The sequence below is a fragment of the Galendromus occidentalis genome, unplaced genomic scaffold, assembly GCF_000255335.2.
Source record: "Galendromus occidentalis unplaced genomic scaffold, Mocc_1.1 scf7180000076583, whole genome shotgun sequence".
NCBI lineage: Eukaryota > Metazoa > Arthropoda > Arachnida > Mesostigmata > Phytoseiidae > Galendromus > Galendromus occidentalis.
Window position 1 is genome coordinate 385,622 of NW_003804572.1, and position 16,516 is coordinate 402,137.

Consider the following 16,516-nt stretch of genomic DNA (forward strand, 5'->3'; position numbering starts at 1 on the left):
AAAGCATGGGCCGCGAGGTGGCGCGTCATCATTTTCGGCTCTTTCCCCCCTGAAAATATGACTTGGCCCCCCCCAAGAAAAAAAGCTGGATCCGCTCCTGTTTACAAACACAAGACTCAATTATGACATTACGAGCCGGGAGGGCGCTTCGCGCCCTCGCGGCTCGATTGCCCGGTCGCCGGCTGCGATTCTATCCAAGGCCCGAGCGAGTTTGTCGAGTGATTACGACGGAAAGCGTGATACCGATTCGCAATGAATGAGTACGACAGCAAAGAGCATGAACACATCAATTGGCATGAGAAAAATGATGCGATGCTTTCGCAGGCCTGAACGAATTTTTCGTGAGTTATCGGCAGTTATTGTTCTGAGGAATATCTGATATGGAGATTCCCTTGGTCCATTGTATGCCTTCTGGTATCTGAATAATAGCACCACGCATGAGCATTCACAACTGTGCTTACAGTTTGGAATCTTCATTCACGGGTCGATTTGCAGGCGAATTGAAGCAACGCCTCTGGTTTATCTTGGGCATGGCGAATTCAATGAGGAGACCAAAAATTATCATCATCAAATTAGATCTAGCTCTCGATTCTCCTCTGATGATCGAGTGGAAAACCCCAATATTTGGTACAATGACGGACCGAAAAACTTGATAATTTTCCGGAATAACTCGAGAACGAAGCGATTGATCGAGTGGAAAAGTACTTCTTACGCTAGCGGGAATGATTCGGCATCGAGTCAAAGTAACTTGAAGTCTTTTGACAGACAAATAATCCCGATATTTGGTACAATGACGGACCGACATTACAGCTTTATTCTATAGGGGGATTATTCTATAGGGGGATGAGGGGGATGACTAGTGAGAGACGTGGGCTCTCCCTCTGTTGTTCGAAATGATCGAAGTTGATTTCCATCTTACTCAACTTCAATATCGATCGCGATTGCGGCGCTTTTGTTATGAATTGTTGAGAACCGTCGCCAGTGTGCATGCACATGCATTCTCGCTCTTGCCAAGAGCTCTCGCAACGCTCTCGGAGAGGAAATTCTCTACTTAACTCTGCGATACACCAAAACTCCGTGGGCCACTCTAAATTTGACCATGGTTTGGGAACCCCTGTTCTAGGGTTTTGAAAACGAGTCGTCCCGTATGAGAGTCCTTTATTGGCATATAATCAAGATTCGTTTGTTCCTGAGGAGGATGTACTTCAGCAGTGAAGTCCTCACCGTTGCCATTGCTCTTGAGGGAGGGAGGAAGGAAGTGTAAACCTGGAAGGTACGAGCAGTTTGATAGCGAGAGCTGCTGATCTCGATCGGCCCGGAGTTTTGACTCTTGTTGGAATCAGACTATATGGAGATGCTGGAACAGCTTGATCTGCTCTTGAGGAAACAATCTCACCGATCGCCCATTCAGTGGCTGTACCGGCCTATAGTTATCGACTATTGAGACTTGGTCCGCGGTCATCAGAGTCCTGAAAGTGGCCATCTGGAAGAAGTCATGATTATCAGCTGAATCAATCCAGGAGACTTCAGAAAGCTCGCAGGGAGTGGCTCCATTATTCTGGTGTCGGGTGGAGGTCCCGACACGCCGAATCTTTTCCGGTTTGTGCGGTTGCCCGCCCGCATGGATCCCTCCCCCCAAACTCCGAGAAATGAGCTTCCATCGGAAGATGGCCGGTTTCTCTCCGTCTGCTCGGAGGCGCTTGAACCCGCCTTGATCATGGCGGTTGGGAATGCCCGCATATCCGTCGGCGAAGTACAAAGTTTTGGTTCCCTTCCCGTATCCATTTTCTGAGTAGAAAATACGTTTGATTTTCGGAAAGGGCTAATTTCCGATTGGAAGTTCCCTTCGATAAGGCAGAATACGGTCTCCACCGTCACGGGGAATTCCTCTTCTTTATGTGGCGGCGTTGTTTTTCTCGGATAGCTCTCGGATGCCCTTGTTCTGCTTTAATGCGCCGATCAGGGCCATCCGAACTGACAGGAAACGCGGGCCACGATGTGAGGTGGACGGTGGACGAGTCTGTCTCGAGACTCTCATTTATCTTCCACAGCAAGCATGAGAATCACCTGAGCCTCGCTGATAGGAACTGGTCGAGCGAAGAGAAACCACTGAACATTTTCCTCACAATTGGGCGTCGTGAGCGATCCTGGAATAGCAACGAGAATGTCTTTCGTGTGTTCACGGGCTGCTTTGGCTGTCTAGGGAGCATGGATTCCGACCTCCCGCAGGGACTCGGCTTCTTCTTCCGATTCCCATGTCGGTTGACTCGGCGAGATACCAAGCATCTCACCTCAGTATCGCAGAATAAGGTCTACCACAAAGTTTGGAGCAATAGACTACCTTGGTAATTGTAGTATAGATTCAGATCAGGCGGTAGTAATGAAGATAATGCTATCCCAGCATCGGCTATCTCCATAGGCGGACGTCCGCTCACATCTCCGATCTGCCTCAAAAGCTCTCGGTACGCCAGATTCTCCGTGGACGAAATCTGAGGACCGATTTCCGGCGATTCATTCACTCGCATATACTTTTCCACGGACGCCTCCGCGATGTTTTATGGAATTGACGGGCTCTTTTACCTCGAAGCTGACAGCGAGCACAGCTATCCCTTGTGTGTCGCCCGATGCTTCTGCGACAGTCCTATACGGATCGGCGATATGTACAAGGTGCATCTGAAAACAGGAGCCTGTGGTTACGGATTTTACTGCTCCGGTAGATTGTTGAAGGAGCCGAGACCTATCGGGAGGGTTGAGAACTTCGGCTCCGTTCTTCGAAAACACCTCTGACCGCGATGTTGGTCTTCCGAATTACCTAGGTGGGATAATTTCCATTCTGAGCATTCGACAAATCGCGCAGACGGGATCCAGACGGCAGCGGGGTAAAAGATGGATATCAGAACGGATGTGAGGAGAAGCTCACTAAAGCAATGCCCTGACCTTCAGATGAGAACCGGTTCATTATTCTCCGTCTTTGCATCAGTGATAGTTCTTACGCCATCGGGAATGCTTATCACACATTAATTTGCAACATCCGAATCCCGCGACAACTGGATCGAAGATTCGAGCATTCAGGGAATGGCTTTCCGACTCGGCGCTCATGGAGAGGCGCGAAACCAACCGGAGAAGGCCGAAGTCGGCCGCTTGTTTTCCAGCAACGCCAGAAAAATAAACGCCGAAGGAGCTCGCATGCAGCTTTTGGATGATGAGCTCCAATCCTGATCATGAAGTGTAGAGAGAATCATTTGTTTTCTGAAGCGAAGAACGCTTTCAGGCACAACTATTCCTATATTTCCAAGGAGAATCTCATTACGTGACCCCTGATCTCGACAGTACCGCTCAGAATCGCTCTGAAGATTCTGACTCAGAACGAGGAGCAGGCTGAATTGTTGCTTCTTAAGCTGGCAGCATACGTCATTCGCCAACTTTCATTAAATTATTGGTGGAACTCTGATTCCTCTGATTGTCGGGATTGGAAGTCGGGAACAGAACATACCTCAACGGGTCCAGCTATCCCGTTCACCAGATGTTCGGAACCCACGCGTGAGTTCGATCCCCAATGGAAATGGAAACCTGGCGATACAGCCTGTCAATTATTCAATAAGCAATCGAGATAGCCCGCGATCGGGACGGTTGACGGATCCTGGAACGTCAACTCACTGTTGAGAGTGTATCGGCGCTCCAAGACACTTCCTTCAATCCAACGTGGACGATCCGTCATGTTTGTGTACTGTACTGCAATGAGAACGCCCTCGATCAAATCAGGTGATCAATTAAGGTGATCAAAATTACGACTCTACGGTGTGTCTGCGTATCTTCTGCCCATCATTCCAGCCCTAGGCTCTGTGCAGGGGCTTTTCCCCCCAGGATAGGATTCTCACCTGTATATGGCGTTGTACTCAGAGTGACGGCTGTCAATGGCACGTGGTAGTTCATGAATGTCCACGGACGCGGCTGCAAAAGAACCGGAAATAAGCCAGACTCTAGCATCGTTGGAATTCCGATTGTGTAATCGCTACCGATGGTATCGCAGGGCATGGGATTTTATTGGGCTGCGGGCCGTGTCGACTGCCTCTGCTTCCACCTCGGATGCGTCAGAGCTCGACTTGAAAAAGTCCGCCGATTCCCAAGTCCCGGCGTGCTCAGCCCCTGTTTATCCGGAGAATGGTGGCAGTTACAGATACGCATCGGTACATAAATCCAGGATGGAGGCCCTGAGCCGGGAAATAAATTCGGGCCGGTGGGCATGATGAGGTACCGGCGAAATATGGAAAGGCCTGCCCAACAGTCTCGAAAGGGCACAAAGGATTACAGAACCCACGCAACATCTTACGAGGCGGTCAGACTGAGCGGATGCGAGCGCAGGATGCCTGCAGACCGGAAAGCTTCGGCCGCGTTCTGGAAATCGAGCCCTTCAGCTCGGGGAGGCCTTGATTTTCTCTAACCGGGCTTCTTCGAACGGGCAAGCTCTCCGGAAGCCGGAAGACAAGGGCGGACAAGACGGCAGCTCCGCGGATACGTCCGAGTACCCGCATTCGGACGACCGAATTCCCATCGGAAGAATGCGATCTGGGGAGATTCTTGTGTGAAGCCTGCCGATTCGCCGCATGAGACGATGTTTTGAGGCATCCCCTCCTTGTTTCCAAGCACAATTTCGAGCACGGATTAGAGATAACGAGCAAGATGAGTGTTTTACGCTCGTCGAGTCTGACTGAGATGAATTTCCGCATTTCGCGCTGCGGAAGCGAAATTTCCGAAACTGAGCGCTATGGAGCACTTCACGTGACCAAATCGGCGGATGCTCGCAGCGAGAGAGAGACAACGGACGCTGGCTTCCGGGAGCGTGTCGTCGCTGGCTTCTGAATACGTGCACCCGGGTCACCAGTTGTGAAAGGGATAAAGCATTAAAGTTGAGCGTTCGCTCTTCCCAGACGAGCTTTCGTGGACGGTGACGAATTCCAGTCTCGATTGGGCGTCCGTGCTCACAACGGACTCGAGGATACGCAAATCCTCGATAGCCCCGGGGGCCAATTCAGGGCGTCATTCAAAATGATTTCGATCGAAGCAAATACCTGAAGCAAACGTCGGGTGCATTCCGGCACGATATTAATCGGCGATTGTCGTCGCCCCCCGCATGAGTTGCCGCCGAGAGAAGCCCACGTACTCGGCCCATTGGATGCACCGTATCCCCAGCTGGGTGGGTTCTGCCTCTGGAAAAACTGATGACCTGAAAAGTTGGAAAGGAAAATAGGTATACTTGAATGGACGATCTGCAATATACGCCGAGGAATACATGTCCAGGAGTGTATCAATAGGGAATCTATTAGTCTCGGCTGCCCTCAAAGCAACGAGAAGCCGGATGCGTCGTGAAGAGATCAATGCTAATTCTTTGGAAGAGCGGTGGAATCGATTCTTCGGCATCGGAGTGAGGCGCTCCAGCACATAGTGTGTACTTGGGAGAATACAGTGGCGTTGAATCCAATTTTTTTCGTCAGTCATCGCTTCGTTCACCATCCCTTCATCTCCGTGAGGAATACAGCTTCCACCGTCGATGACGTCAATCCTCCGGAATGGTTTGTTGGAAAAGCGAAAATTATGTTCCAAAGGAACATTCAATAATCTGTGGGATGCATCGCCATTCATCCGTCTTTTCCGCGACTCGCTCCAGCAGTGAAATCTTCGAGCGTAATCATGGGACCCAACATCGATCAGCCCCACAGAATATCCGGTGCTCATAGAGTTGAGTTGACTTCAGTACTTCGTGATCTTCAGTTCACGTGGCTTTTGGATTTTATAGTACTTGTTTACTATGGGCCGCAGCTGGCGGAAATTGTTCGAGCTGACGCGCGGTCTCTGACGGCCGCTAAGTCTCCCGGATCCGGTTGCGTACAGAGCTCGGTTCCCATGATAAATCGGCGTTTTTCCCTATCCGGGAGCGATCATAGATTATCATAAAACTCCTGGTTATTCCAAAAACGGAAGAGACTCGATATTAATTGAATCGATTGATTTTCCGCCTGGGGTCTTCCCTACACTCCATGTACCGATTATCACAGGCCAGGTTTCCATTTGCTTTACGGCCGCGAAAGTCCCACGTACACGGAAAGCTCGGTTCGGGGAAGATGACTCGAATTCGTTAGTTATCCGCGTGTCCTGGCAGCAGGCAACGATATTCTCCACACCAGAGGAGCTTTGATTTCAGATTTCAATAATGATGGACGAAAATCCAATCAAGGTTTGATGCTCGTCGACTGGGTGTCTCGGAGGTTTTCCGCAGTGCTAAACTTTTTCCGCGGAGACTTCCGGTGCCTACTAGCGAGCAAGCACACAGGAAAACCAATCAGACGCTGGTCGGAAGATTATATTGCGCCGCATAATTTCCGCTGTCAATCCTGGAGGGGGAGCACAGAAGAGATGCCTGGCACCCGCCTGATGCTCGGGAGAGCACCCTCGAGTTTCCGCGTCGCAGCCGTTATCGGCGAGCGAGTCGGATGAGCTCGCTACAAACACTGACAATGAATTGGGTAACTGAATTTCGTCAAGCTCGGCCTGATGGGCGCACTCCCAATCCGATAAACGTTGCCTTCTTATCTAGGTCCAGTTCCAGAGTTTCCCGCGCGGGGGACTCCGGGTCTCCGGAAATGATCCTCGAACTTGGAATGAGAACTGGAGGTACTCACTAGAAGTGCGGGCAGAAGCGGGTTGTGTCCGGATGACTTTTCCGGTAGAGGTGGCAGCCATGAGTGTGCAAAGACGAAGGATAAATAATTTCGTGGGGAACATTCTTTAGATAGGAAGATCTCACGCCGTCATGAATTTTCTCTGAAAACAGGGAGAACGATCGAGCGATAAATTGTCCGCTCGCGGGAATCGGTAGGGTTCCAGCATCGAAAAGTAAATTCGATAGAGAATTAATGGAGATGGGAACGTCCTACCTAAGGAGCGGCGGATCTAATGCCTGTCAAGGATGAGAATTAATAACGAGTCAGCCGCATTCCTAAAGGAGATTCCGCGCGGCTCAATGGTCCTAGATCCATTGTCAATGCTCACATCGCGGCTTCTTTCCAGAACTAATTTATCTATTCGTCACAGGCATCAAGGCAGCAGGTGAACCATGAAGCATCAAGGTGAACCATGAAGCTCCTATATGAGGAGAATGACATTGCTTTGATTCGGAATCTCATCCGAAAACACGGGTCACTTCATCGGGTGAGCACGGTATCCGCTTGATTGAGGACGCAGAAACTTGTAATTCTACCTTTTCGGATGTGGATGATGGTTAACGTCTCGGGAAGCTATCCACGACGTTTTTCTGAGTGACGTCCAGCGACCACTGACGGACATCACCGTTTGTCGGGTTACCTGGATCGTGGGAGCGAATCACCAGGATATAGTGACCAGATTGATTCGGTTTCATATGCAAATGAGTCGAAAACGCTTCTGAACGCCCCACCCGAGTCGTGTATCGTGTAGTCGATCAGAGGTGGAAGTCGAAAGTGGAACAGAAAGTTCGGAAATAAATTCCCCATACTGGCCCGAAGCGTCTTTACAGAATCGGGATCCCGGGAAAGCGCTGGAAGTCGTGGTGATATCGAGCAGCAGAAGCGTTAGGTTTTGGGACGAGATGTGCGACAGTCCCAAAGGAACGACTTGTTACCATCCTCGAACTCATCTCAAGGATATTTTTCCACCGTTGCTTCCACGGTGATCAACTCGACGTCGATCCGGAAACCTTTCTCTGAAGTCTTTTAGCATTCGCTTTCGAAATGTAGACGCTTTCTCCGCAAGTAGCGTTAGAGCGTTGTATTGTTCGGTGATCTGTTTCTTCCACGAACTGTTTCCCGCGAAGGTGATTGACTGCGGCTCGAATCATTTTTCGATTATTGTCGGCATTGAAAATGCAAAGGAAGATTGCGAAAACCCCAAAAACTCGCCTGTGTCCGACTTGTCTCTGGTCGCGCTATTCGTTCGGCGAGAAATTAATCAACCGAATGGGGTTCCGGAGAGCGCACCGGAACCGATCGCTCTAGATCTCTCCGGGCATCGCTGATATCTCACCTGGGGAGTTCCCAAGGTGATGCGCGAGTCGGAAGCTGGAACAAGGCGGGAATTTTCGTTCCCCGGGCAATGAGTCGAACGTGGAATATTATACACCTATGGCCCGCTGGCGGGAAAGAATGCGCGAGCTCCTGCAGACAATGCTCGAGGCCCCACCGGAAACGCCTGAGCGCCTATCCCAGGCCCCGATGAAGCCCAAGAATCGTCTGCCTATGGGGCCTTCAGCATCGTCGATGAGAGCTCCAGCAAGCTTCTCGCGTAAGTGTCTAAAACTGTATAGCGTGTAACATTCCTTACGCTTCTCCTTATCTCTGGTATACGATCATTGCTGCCAAGTTCCAGCCCTAAAACCGCTTGTCGGCTCGGGAACCTGTCCTTCTGGGATGGAGTAAATGGATCAAGGCGGGGCTAGATGGGTGCTGAGCGCAGGACGCAGGACGCGAAACATCCGTCTCCAGAAATCGTCGGGAATATTCTCATGGAAGCTGCATGGTTCTAAAAGAGAGAAAACTCCAACACGGGCATTCTCCGAACGAGTTTTCCCATCGAGCTAGCATCGAAAATCATGAGGGCTTCATCGTCGAGGAGTCATCCATGCGAGGTATCCCATGACCACTGATAGCTCGCGGAACTGGCCGTGAGTGAGCCCCGTGCAATGACCGGTCTCTGCCGATCACCAGAGACGCTTATCAGGCGACTGCTGACTGCTGAGGCACCGGAGAGAAAGCTCAAACACATCAGGTGAGCAGATCCGAGGCTCTGGTCCGCCGGTGGATCGTACGTCGGAGCTCTGAGGATTCTCTGGCTTCGATTCGACGCTTAAAAAGATCATCTGAGTGAGAGAAGGGGACCTCATCAAACTTAACATCTACGAATTCATCGCCGCGGTCGCCGATCACCAATTTCTCAGTATGCTGCCAGATACAGAGCGAGAGAGAGGTCAAACGATCGATCGATTGCATCTCCGACGACAGAACGAAGTAAGCCTCAGAAGACACAGTTTGAAAAAAACGAACAACACAGGTCCAGAGTCCAGAATTCCAGAGCCGGCATCTAATCACTCCGTAATCGTTTCTCAGAAAAAGTTAGCGGAGAAGGCTCAATTTCCAGTCGATGGTTTTCAGTGCGTACCAGTATTTGTGTAAGGTCTGCGAAAGCGCGTGAGGCGTTAAATTCGCAGCTCCGCTGTGTGACATGAAGCGATAAGAACGAACGTTTCTGGTGCTTACTCCATCTCGCCGCGGAGAAAATCGCTCTTTCTTGAGCGTTGAGAAACACAACAAGACTCCGGCATATGAATCCTATTCATTTGGAGGGAGTTTCAGCAAAAGTCTTCGTTCTGTGGACAAAATCGAGATTTCCCCGGGAATGAGGGCTAATGAGTGTCAGTGCTGACCAATCGGCCTGCTGCTCTTGATTTCGTTCTGACATTTCGGCACGGCTCGCCGGACGCTCAGAATTTCTCGCCGTATCCGAATTCTGATCACCCGCGCGTCTGCTCTGATCTTGGAAGGTTGGAGAGCGTCATACGAAGATTCGGTCTCTCCGGCTCCGAAAAAACAGAGATTCGTCTTCGAAGTTCTCGCCGGATTATCGTCCGCGATAAATGCTTCAGCGATTTTTAGAGAGGCATCCTGCGGTTCTGTATCGATCCCTAACCAATCGCGTAGAACGTCGCTGCTGCGAGCGCCGTGGCCTCCGAGCAGAACAATCCACGATTGGTCACGTAAGAGGATTGCTCGAGGAACCCGTCTACACCGGAAAGCAAAGCGAGTGGCGTCACATGAAGTCTTCGACAATCGAGCGACCGATTGCGCGAGCTTCTCTGCGGATTCTGGGTAGAAACCGAGTCAAATCGAATACGGTGAAGTCGAGAGTTTCTCAGCTTCCGCGCTGGAATATCTGCGCAATTACGAGAGTCAGAAAAATTTGATGCCTCGCCGTCATACATAAATAATTGGTCCGCGCTTGGATTATCTCACCGGAAGAACTCTTGACACGTGAAGACGGCGATTCCCGGATTCATACCAAAAACCCGAGAATCTAGAAATGGAAGTCGCCAGGCAGAGCTTCGCTTTTCTGTGGGTTCTCCGGCACGTGGCCGAGATGCATCGCATCGGGGGAGCCAGGAAAAGTGTCCGTCGGTATCCATCGGTGAGGAAACTTCAGTTAAGGCTCTACGAGTGCTCGATACTCTCGTGCCTTGCTCCCATGGATTTGCTCGGAACTCTCTCCGTAGAACTAGGAGTATAGATACGCCAGCCCCAAAACTGGAAATTTCACTGCCGATTCGTTCGTACACGGGATGGGGATGGTTCAAGGCGTCGAATCCCTGACCGATATTCTTCTTCCGGTCGTGGAAGTCGAGTGTAAACGGCAAGAAATTCGGGCAGTGAGATAAGGATCGAGTTTATGAGAGCGAATCGCCAACACCGCAGGGATATGATGAGTGTCTCGGATGGATGAAGCAAAAAAGAATCGGGAAAACCCCTATCCGGCTATGTGGGGAATCGAATCTGAACCGCATGACATCCGATAGACTGTCATCATTTTGGGGTTTCCGTGGAAGTCCCATTGCTGAACCCACGAACTCTTGAAAGCAGCTCATTGTATCCCGCAACGGGATGAGACTTGACGAAAATACGGCACCTCGCCGGAATTCGTATACCGAGTGATAAGATGGGAACGAATCTTTCTTGCTCCACTTCTCATATCTGATAGTCGGTTTCCGGAGACCGGAGTGTAATAACGACAGAATTTCAACATTATATTTTCAGTATCGATGGAATGCTCCCACACGACGACGACGGGCAACAATGCGTTTTTTTATCCTGACCAAGAAGGATCGTGTCTCTAGTTAGGCAATGCCGATTTCGAGCGTTAGCTCTTCCCAGAGTGCGGGGAGAGATCCACTCGTCGGCGAACAATTTGAATACTCAGAAAATATGGACTCGCTTGGGAGCGCGGCCCCCAGACCGCAGCCGAAGGCTCCGCGGGGAATTTTCACGCATATGCTGCTTGAAGATATAAAAACCGTTCACGCCATGGCTTTCCCTGAACCATTGTGTCCCGACAAGTCGTCATGCCCTGATTGCCCAGAGAAAAACTATTTTCCCAGCCGAGGCCGATTCAATCGGGTCTTACCAGTTCGACATTCGCAGCTATCGATTCAGAAGACGAAGTCGGGACACATGTAAAAAAAGGCGCCGAGCCCCGACAGAATCTTTGATTGCGCCTGATCATCGTCTTCTGCAAGTCTATGCCGCCAATGCGATGATAGCGTCGTCGGCGGCGACCGATCGCAGGATGTGTACATATAATAGTTCGATGAACGACCTGGAGCCGCCGCGCGTGCGGACAGTGTTGTGGGGTAAGGGAGGTGGCGGGACGCGATAAAATTGGCCCGTCGCGTCGTCTACAATTGCTCCTCAGCTGCTGCGGTGGCTGGGCAGAGCAGCAGCATTGTTGCCATCGTTGCCAGCGTTGGGAGAGCTGTTGTGCTGGTGGCTGTGATCGTGGCCGCTGTCAAGCTGTTAGTGGTCTGCGGTTTTGGCCCTGGCTCCTCGGAGGCGAGGTTAGCGCTCCGGTAAGGCAGAGCCAAGAAGGGGGTCCCAACCGAATGCATACGAAACCCAGATGGGGGATAATGGGTGGAATTCAAGAAGCTGGATTATAATATCAATTCAATTGATCCGTCACCAATTGCCGACACGGCCGCGAGCGCTTTTAGGGCTTTCGATCGAAGCTCGTTGTGGAAGATTTGCGAATGCCTGCCGAATAGCGCGGAAGACTGATCGAATCCTGATGGCTGAGCTCGATGAACTCCGACTCTACCACACTCCTACACTATATCCTTGAATAACGACACAATAGCCCATCGCTTGGAGATCCGGGCTGTTTGGGAAGCTGTGATCTTACGGCCAGGACTTGCCGGGATTCGAAGATAGCCACTCTCGAACGGGGGAGGTCCTGTAGGTCGGAGCCCTGTCCTGTCGAAAAAAGTAGGACTCCGCAGAACTATCGCTTTCCATGCTTGATTTCAACACGGTCTGCGGGACTCTCGGATAGACTTCTTTGTGGAGAGTCTCAACCTTCCCGAAGGAATGCGGGGCCATGACATTTCCGGCGCTAGAACCCCAAGAACGTTTTCTCGAGCTGCATATTCGCCGTGGGTACCACGGAAGCCTTATAAGGGGCTCTCGACACAACACCGCTGCTTTAGCCGAATGGATTCCGCTTCGATAAAGAATTTTTCGTCCGAGAAGAATTTTATCCCATCGGCAGCTCGGCCGCTGAAGGATGACAAAGGCTTCCTACAGCTTTAGATTCTGGATGCTTTATTCGCTTCAGAAAGCTTTTGTCGAACCCTTGGTTGATAGCTGCGTTGGCCCAGGTACTTGCGGATCACATTGCCGATTTTACCGTGAGCCGTGAGGCTCACTACTTAGAGTCTGCGGTCAGCTCCAAGGCGGACCCAAGGCCTCGGGGTTTGGCCCGCGTCGAGCGCGAGAGGAATTATCGGCCTTCGGGTATATTCTCAAGGCTCCGATGGGGATCCTGACATGGGGAAGATGCTTTTCTATGATTGCTAGATGCAGCTTCCAGATCCCGATGAAGCATTCGAATGGAAACATTTCGTCAACATCGCGTGATCCGCCGAAAATCTCGCCAATATAACTTGATCCCCCCGCTTTAGTGCCCAACGAGGTGCCGCTGCCTCTTAATTTCTCAGTTGCGGACACCTACTCGGCCCACTCGTGCGATTCTTTCGGCAAGCAGTCAAACCCGACTGACTGCTCAGTGAGGTGAGTGAATCTTCGGCGGATGTTTTATGGCTGCTGATAAGTTAGAGACCCAGCTTCGGTCTCTTGTTGGGTGGAGCTGGCGATGCTCCGGCCGCTGCTGCTGCTCCGATGGCTGTTCTCTCAGCTATCACGAGATCCAACGAAAAAAAGTCGGTTCCTCGTTTTGACCGTCGCGTTAGATCTTCGTGAAAAATTACAAACGTGCTTCTCCAACCTTTTCGGCTCTTGGATATAGGAGCTTTCTGAGTTTTCTTCTCTTGGAATTCCGCCGGAACTGAGACTTCGATGCCGTGTATTTTTCGATAAGGAAATCGTTGATGATGATGTGCGTGTGAACCGATGAGTCAGGAGACCGTGTCTCTGGAGCTTCGGTTCGAGTACGCATACAACACGACCGTGAGGTGAATCAACAACTGTTCCGTTACATCGATGAGCTCTCGATGTCGGTTTTCTCCATATGAGCTCATCGAGGAGGATCGTCGCTGCCGCAGCGGGACTTCCCTTCCTAAGAGTCGATTCGGTCGATTGAGTCGGACAAATATCGATTCTACCGCTTCAAATTCTTGGGATTTTTGTTGCGATGTGCTCGGACATCTGCCCGTATTAGGTTTCCCATCCGTCGCTTTTACGTTCGCAACTGCGCTTAGCTAGCGGTGGCTTTCTCGGACGTAGCATCTGAAGATTTTCTTCTCTCTTCTTCTAGCTCTTGATCTCAGTGCCGTCAATGTACTCATTTGATTAGATCCATGTTTGGTCGCGCGGTAGCCCTCCTCATCCAGCGTTGAGCTCGGTAAGCATGAAGTTCTTAGTATTTCCATCAGCCGTCACATTCAGACTCTCGACCTCAGAGACGAGAAAGCCTCGAGTTTGTTCAGCTATCTTTTCGCTCCTGTGGAAATACGTTCGGATCTTCTAATTTTCCTCCCGAGACGAATCGCTCCTACCCCAGAGCTTGCTGTTTTTCCGGAGCCTTGGAGCGTGTGAATTCCTTATTCTCTCGACCGACTTCTTTCATATCGATATTGTCGCGCATGCAAGCGTCACTTATCGCGGAGGAGCTCCCAGAGGAGCATTGCATGGAATGGCTCACCGAGCCTCGATCATTTAGTCGTGCGGGAAAACGGGCAATCGAGCCGGCAAGTGGCAACTTATCCGCGGGCAAGCTGCGGCGACTGGGGCCACCATCGGTGCCGACGTCAGTCTGCTGGTTGCTTGCCACTGCTGACGTTGTCGGCGCACACTTGAACGGATAGAACAACGAACAGACGTGTTATAGACAAGCAAGCGGTGGCAGTAATAGCCCCAGCAGCGGCGGCACCAACCGACGACTGCGACCGCGGCAAAGCGCAAGCCGCGACAGCTATAGTACGTCTTCTCCCGTACACCTGAAGAGAACTGGCAGTGATGATTAGGGCTGTAAATTATTCGCGGCGATCGCGGGATTCGCGGAAATTTCCTGCTACTCCCCATAGAGTTTCAATGGAGGCCGCGAATTGGGCGGAAATTTTCCGCGAACAATTTACAGCCCTAGTGATGATTCACCTTCACACAAGGACTACGAGCGAGACCGTCCTCCGAACTTCCATTCGGCTTTATTGATAGGAAGTTTGGGGGAGACTCCGCAATCAAGAGCCGTATCATTGTCACTCTATAACCAAGCACATGGAAGGTGAGCTCTCCCTTCGGATTCGAATAGAGATAGGCTGGGGCCACTCTGCATTTCGAGAGGAAGGCAATTCCAGACGGCAGTGAGCTCTCTGGCAGGAGCCGCTCTGGAGAATCCGGAAGGAGCCGGGACTGTCTGAGAAGCAAGCGTCTAGTCCGTCGTTCGGAGCTCACGAAGTCTGGGCGGCGGAGCGGCGAGGCCCCAAGAGATCTGATGACGGAGAGAGAAGCTAAACAGGCCACACGGACTGTATGATTCCTCAGCTACTCGGATCGCATCGAGACTTGAATCCACGGGAGCGGATCCGCATACAGGAGTGCGGACTGACTGACGAGATCGCGATTTGCATCCATCCTGGAATCCAGGGCACAAATCAAGAGCCTCGATCTTATCGGCATTGACGAGGAGACGGATGGCCCAGAAAGAGGAGACTATACATAGAGTAGTCCTCGAAGGTCCTCATTGAATCTAGCGAGATCACACGGAAAACAGCGGTGGTATGCTCCGCAAATGGGGAAAGCGCCAAGTTCCCAGAGAGATTGTTCGAGCGAGTCGGACGAGCATTGAAATAGATGAGTCATAGCATGGCAGGGTGGGAGCAAGGAAAAAATATCTCGAAGGGATCAAGCCGCCGGAATGTCAACCGGAGGGTCCTCGAGGTAGGAGTAAAATCAGCAAACAAACGAATCATCGGCCCCCGAACGGGAGAGACTCGGGGGCAGAATAATCAATGCGATCGAAAGCTCTCGCTAGGTCAAGGAAGAGCCCCACACCATGATAGCCCTCTCTCCGAGCTTCCGAAATCCACTGCTGTATCTGCAGCATCGAGTTTTCCGTCTACCGGCCCGGCGAGGAATCGTGCTGATGGAGACAGACGAGCCTAAAGGAGGAGCGACCGAACCTACGACACCACGCATTTCTCGAAGAGTTCCGCTAGGAATGGAATGTTGGCAATGGATCGATAACAGCGAGGACCAGCGTAGAGATCAATGTGCCCGATCTTCGAGGAGGCTTCTGATGGTGGTGCAGGGAAACGCGGCATTAAAGTTCCGAAGATGACCGATGACGAGATGGATGGCGGGCATGCGCATGCAGCGCGAGCCCCCCTGTAGAGGGAATTCCCGGTAGAGAGGGATTCTTGGAACCGGTTTAGCGACCGCAGGATTTCGAACGGCGCACAGTGGGGCCAAATCCGATTTTAGGCGGCAGAAACTATTTCTTCGAATCATTCGAGATATTCGCGTGCCTCGAGCTCGATCTGGTCATCTCTGAGAAATTCTGGATACGGGATCCACGTAAATCATGCTGTCACGTCCCAATCGACCCTAGGATAGGGTCAGCAATCGAGTGTTTCCGCCCCTCCCCTTTCTTGCTCTTCGAGCATGCTCTACTGTTCTCGAGCCGGGAAATTCCCCCAGCGGAAGCCCTAATTGAGTCACGGTCTCGTCAAAAATTGGTCGGATGCGTCCATGTTGTTCGTCGGCGACTTTGGATGGTGACTTTAGATTAGAATTTCACCATATTGCAATCCGTACTCTCTATTGTGAGCCTACAGCAATGATTCTTCACTCTATCCCTCTTGGTTCTCTCCGCCAGGTCTGAGAAGTTCTTCAATGGGCGCCCCCCAGGGCGAGGTTTCCCGAGCATTCTTTCTTCCTCAAGTGGCGGAGACTGACTCGGAGCTCGAATTTGAAGCCCTCATTATCGAGCCAATCAGACTCACATTTGATGAATCGCGGTAGCTTGCGGTTACGTGCGTCATATTTCTTATCGACTCGAGACACACACCTACTGATCTGGTTTCTGAGGTCCTCAAGATTCACGAGTTGAAGAAGGCGAATTTGCGCGGCTCAAGACGAAAATGAGCATGTCATCGAGGGGTTTCCCGCCGCAGACCTCTATGAATTTCTCAGCAAATTCTTTCCTATCGACCACGACATGGAGATCTGTAAGATGCCCGCATCCATAAATGGCCGGAACTTGCCGAGCT

At 51.2% G+C, this 16,516-nt stretch overlaps 1 protein-coding gene across 1 annotated transcript; it reads right to left on the reverse strand.

The window, feature by feature from the left end:
- Nucleotides 1-1,158: 1,158 nt before the first annotated feature.
- On the reverse strand, nt 1,159-3,933 carry LOC100902440 (carbonic anhydrase 9). Its single transcript, XM_018642212.1, has 8 exons — nt 3,879-3,933; nt 3,658-3,732; nt 3,494-3,570; nt 2,581-2,673; nt 2,342-2,489; nt 2,068-2,147; nt 1,397-1,483; nt 1,159-1,266 (listed from the first exon to the last, which is right to left on the reverse strand). The coding sequence occupies exons 1-8, from the start codon at nt 3,931-3,933 to the stop codon at nt 1,159-1,161; spliced, it is 723 nt and encodes a 240-aa protein (XP_018497728.1).
- Nucleotides 3,934-16,516: the final 12,583 nt, after the last annotated feature.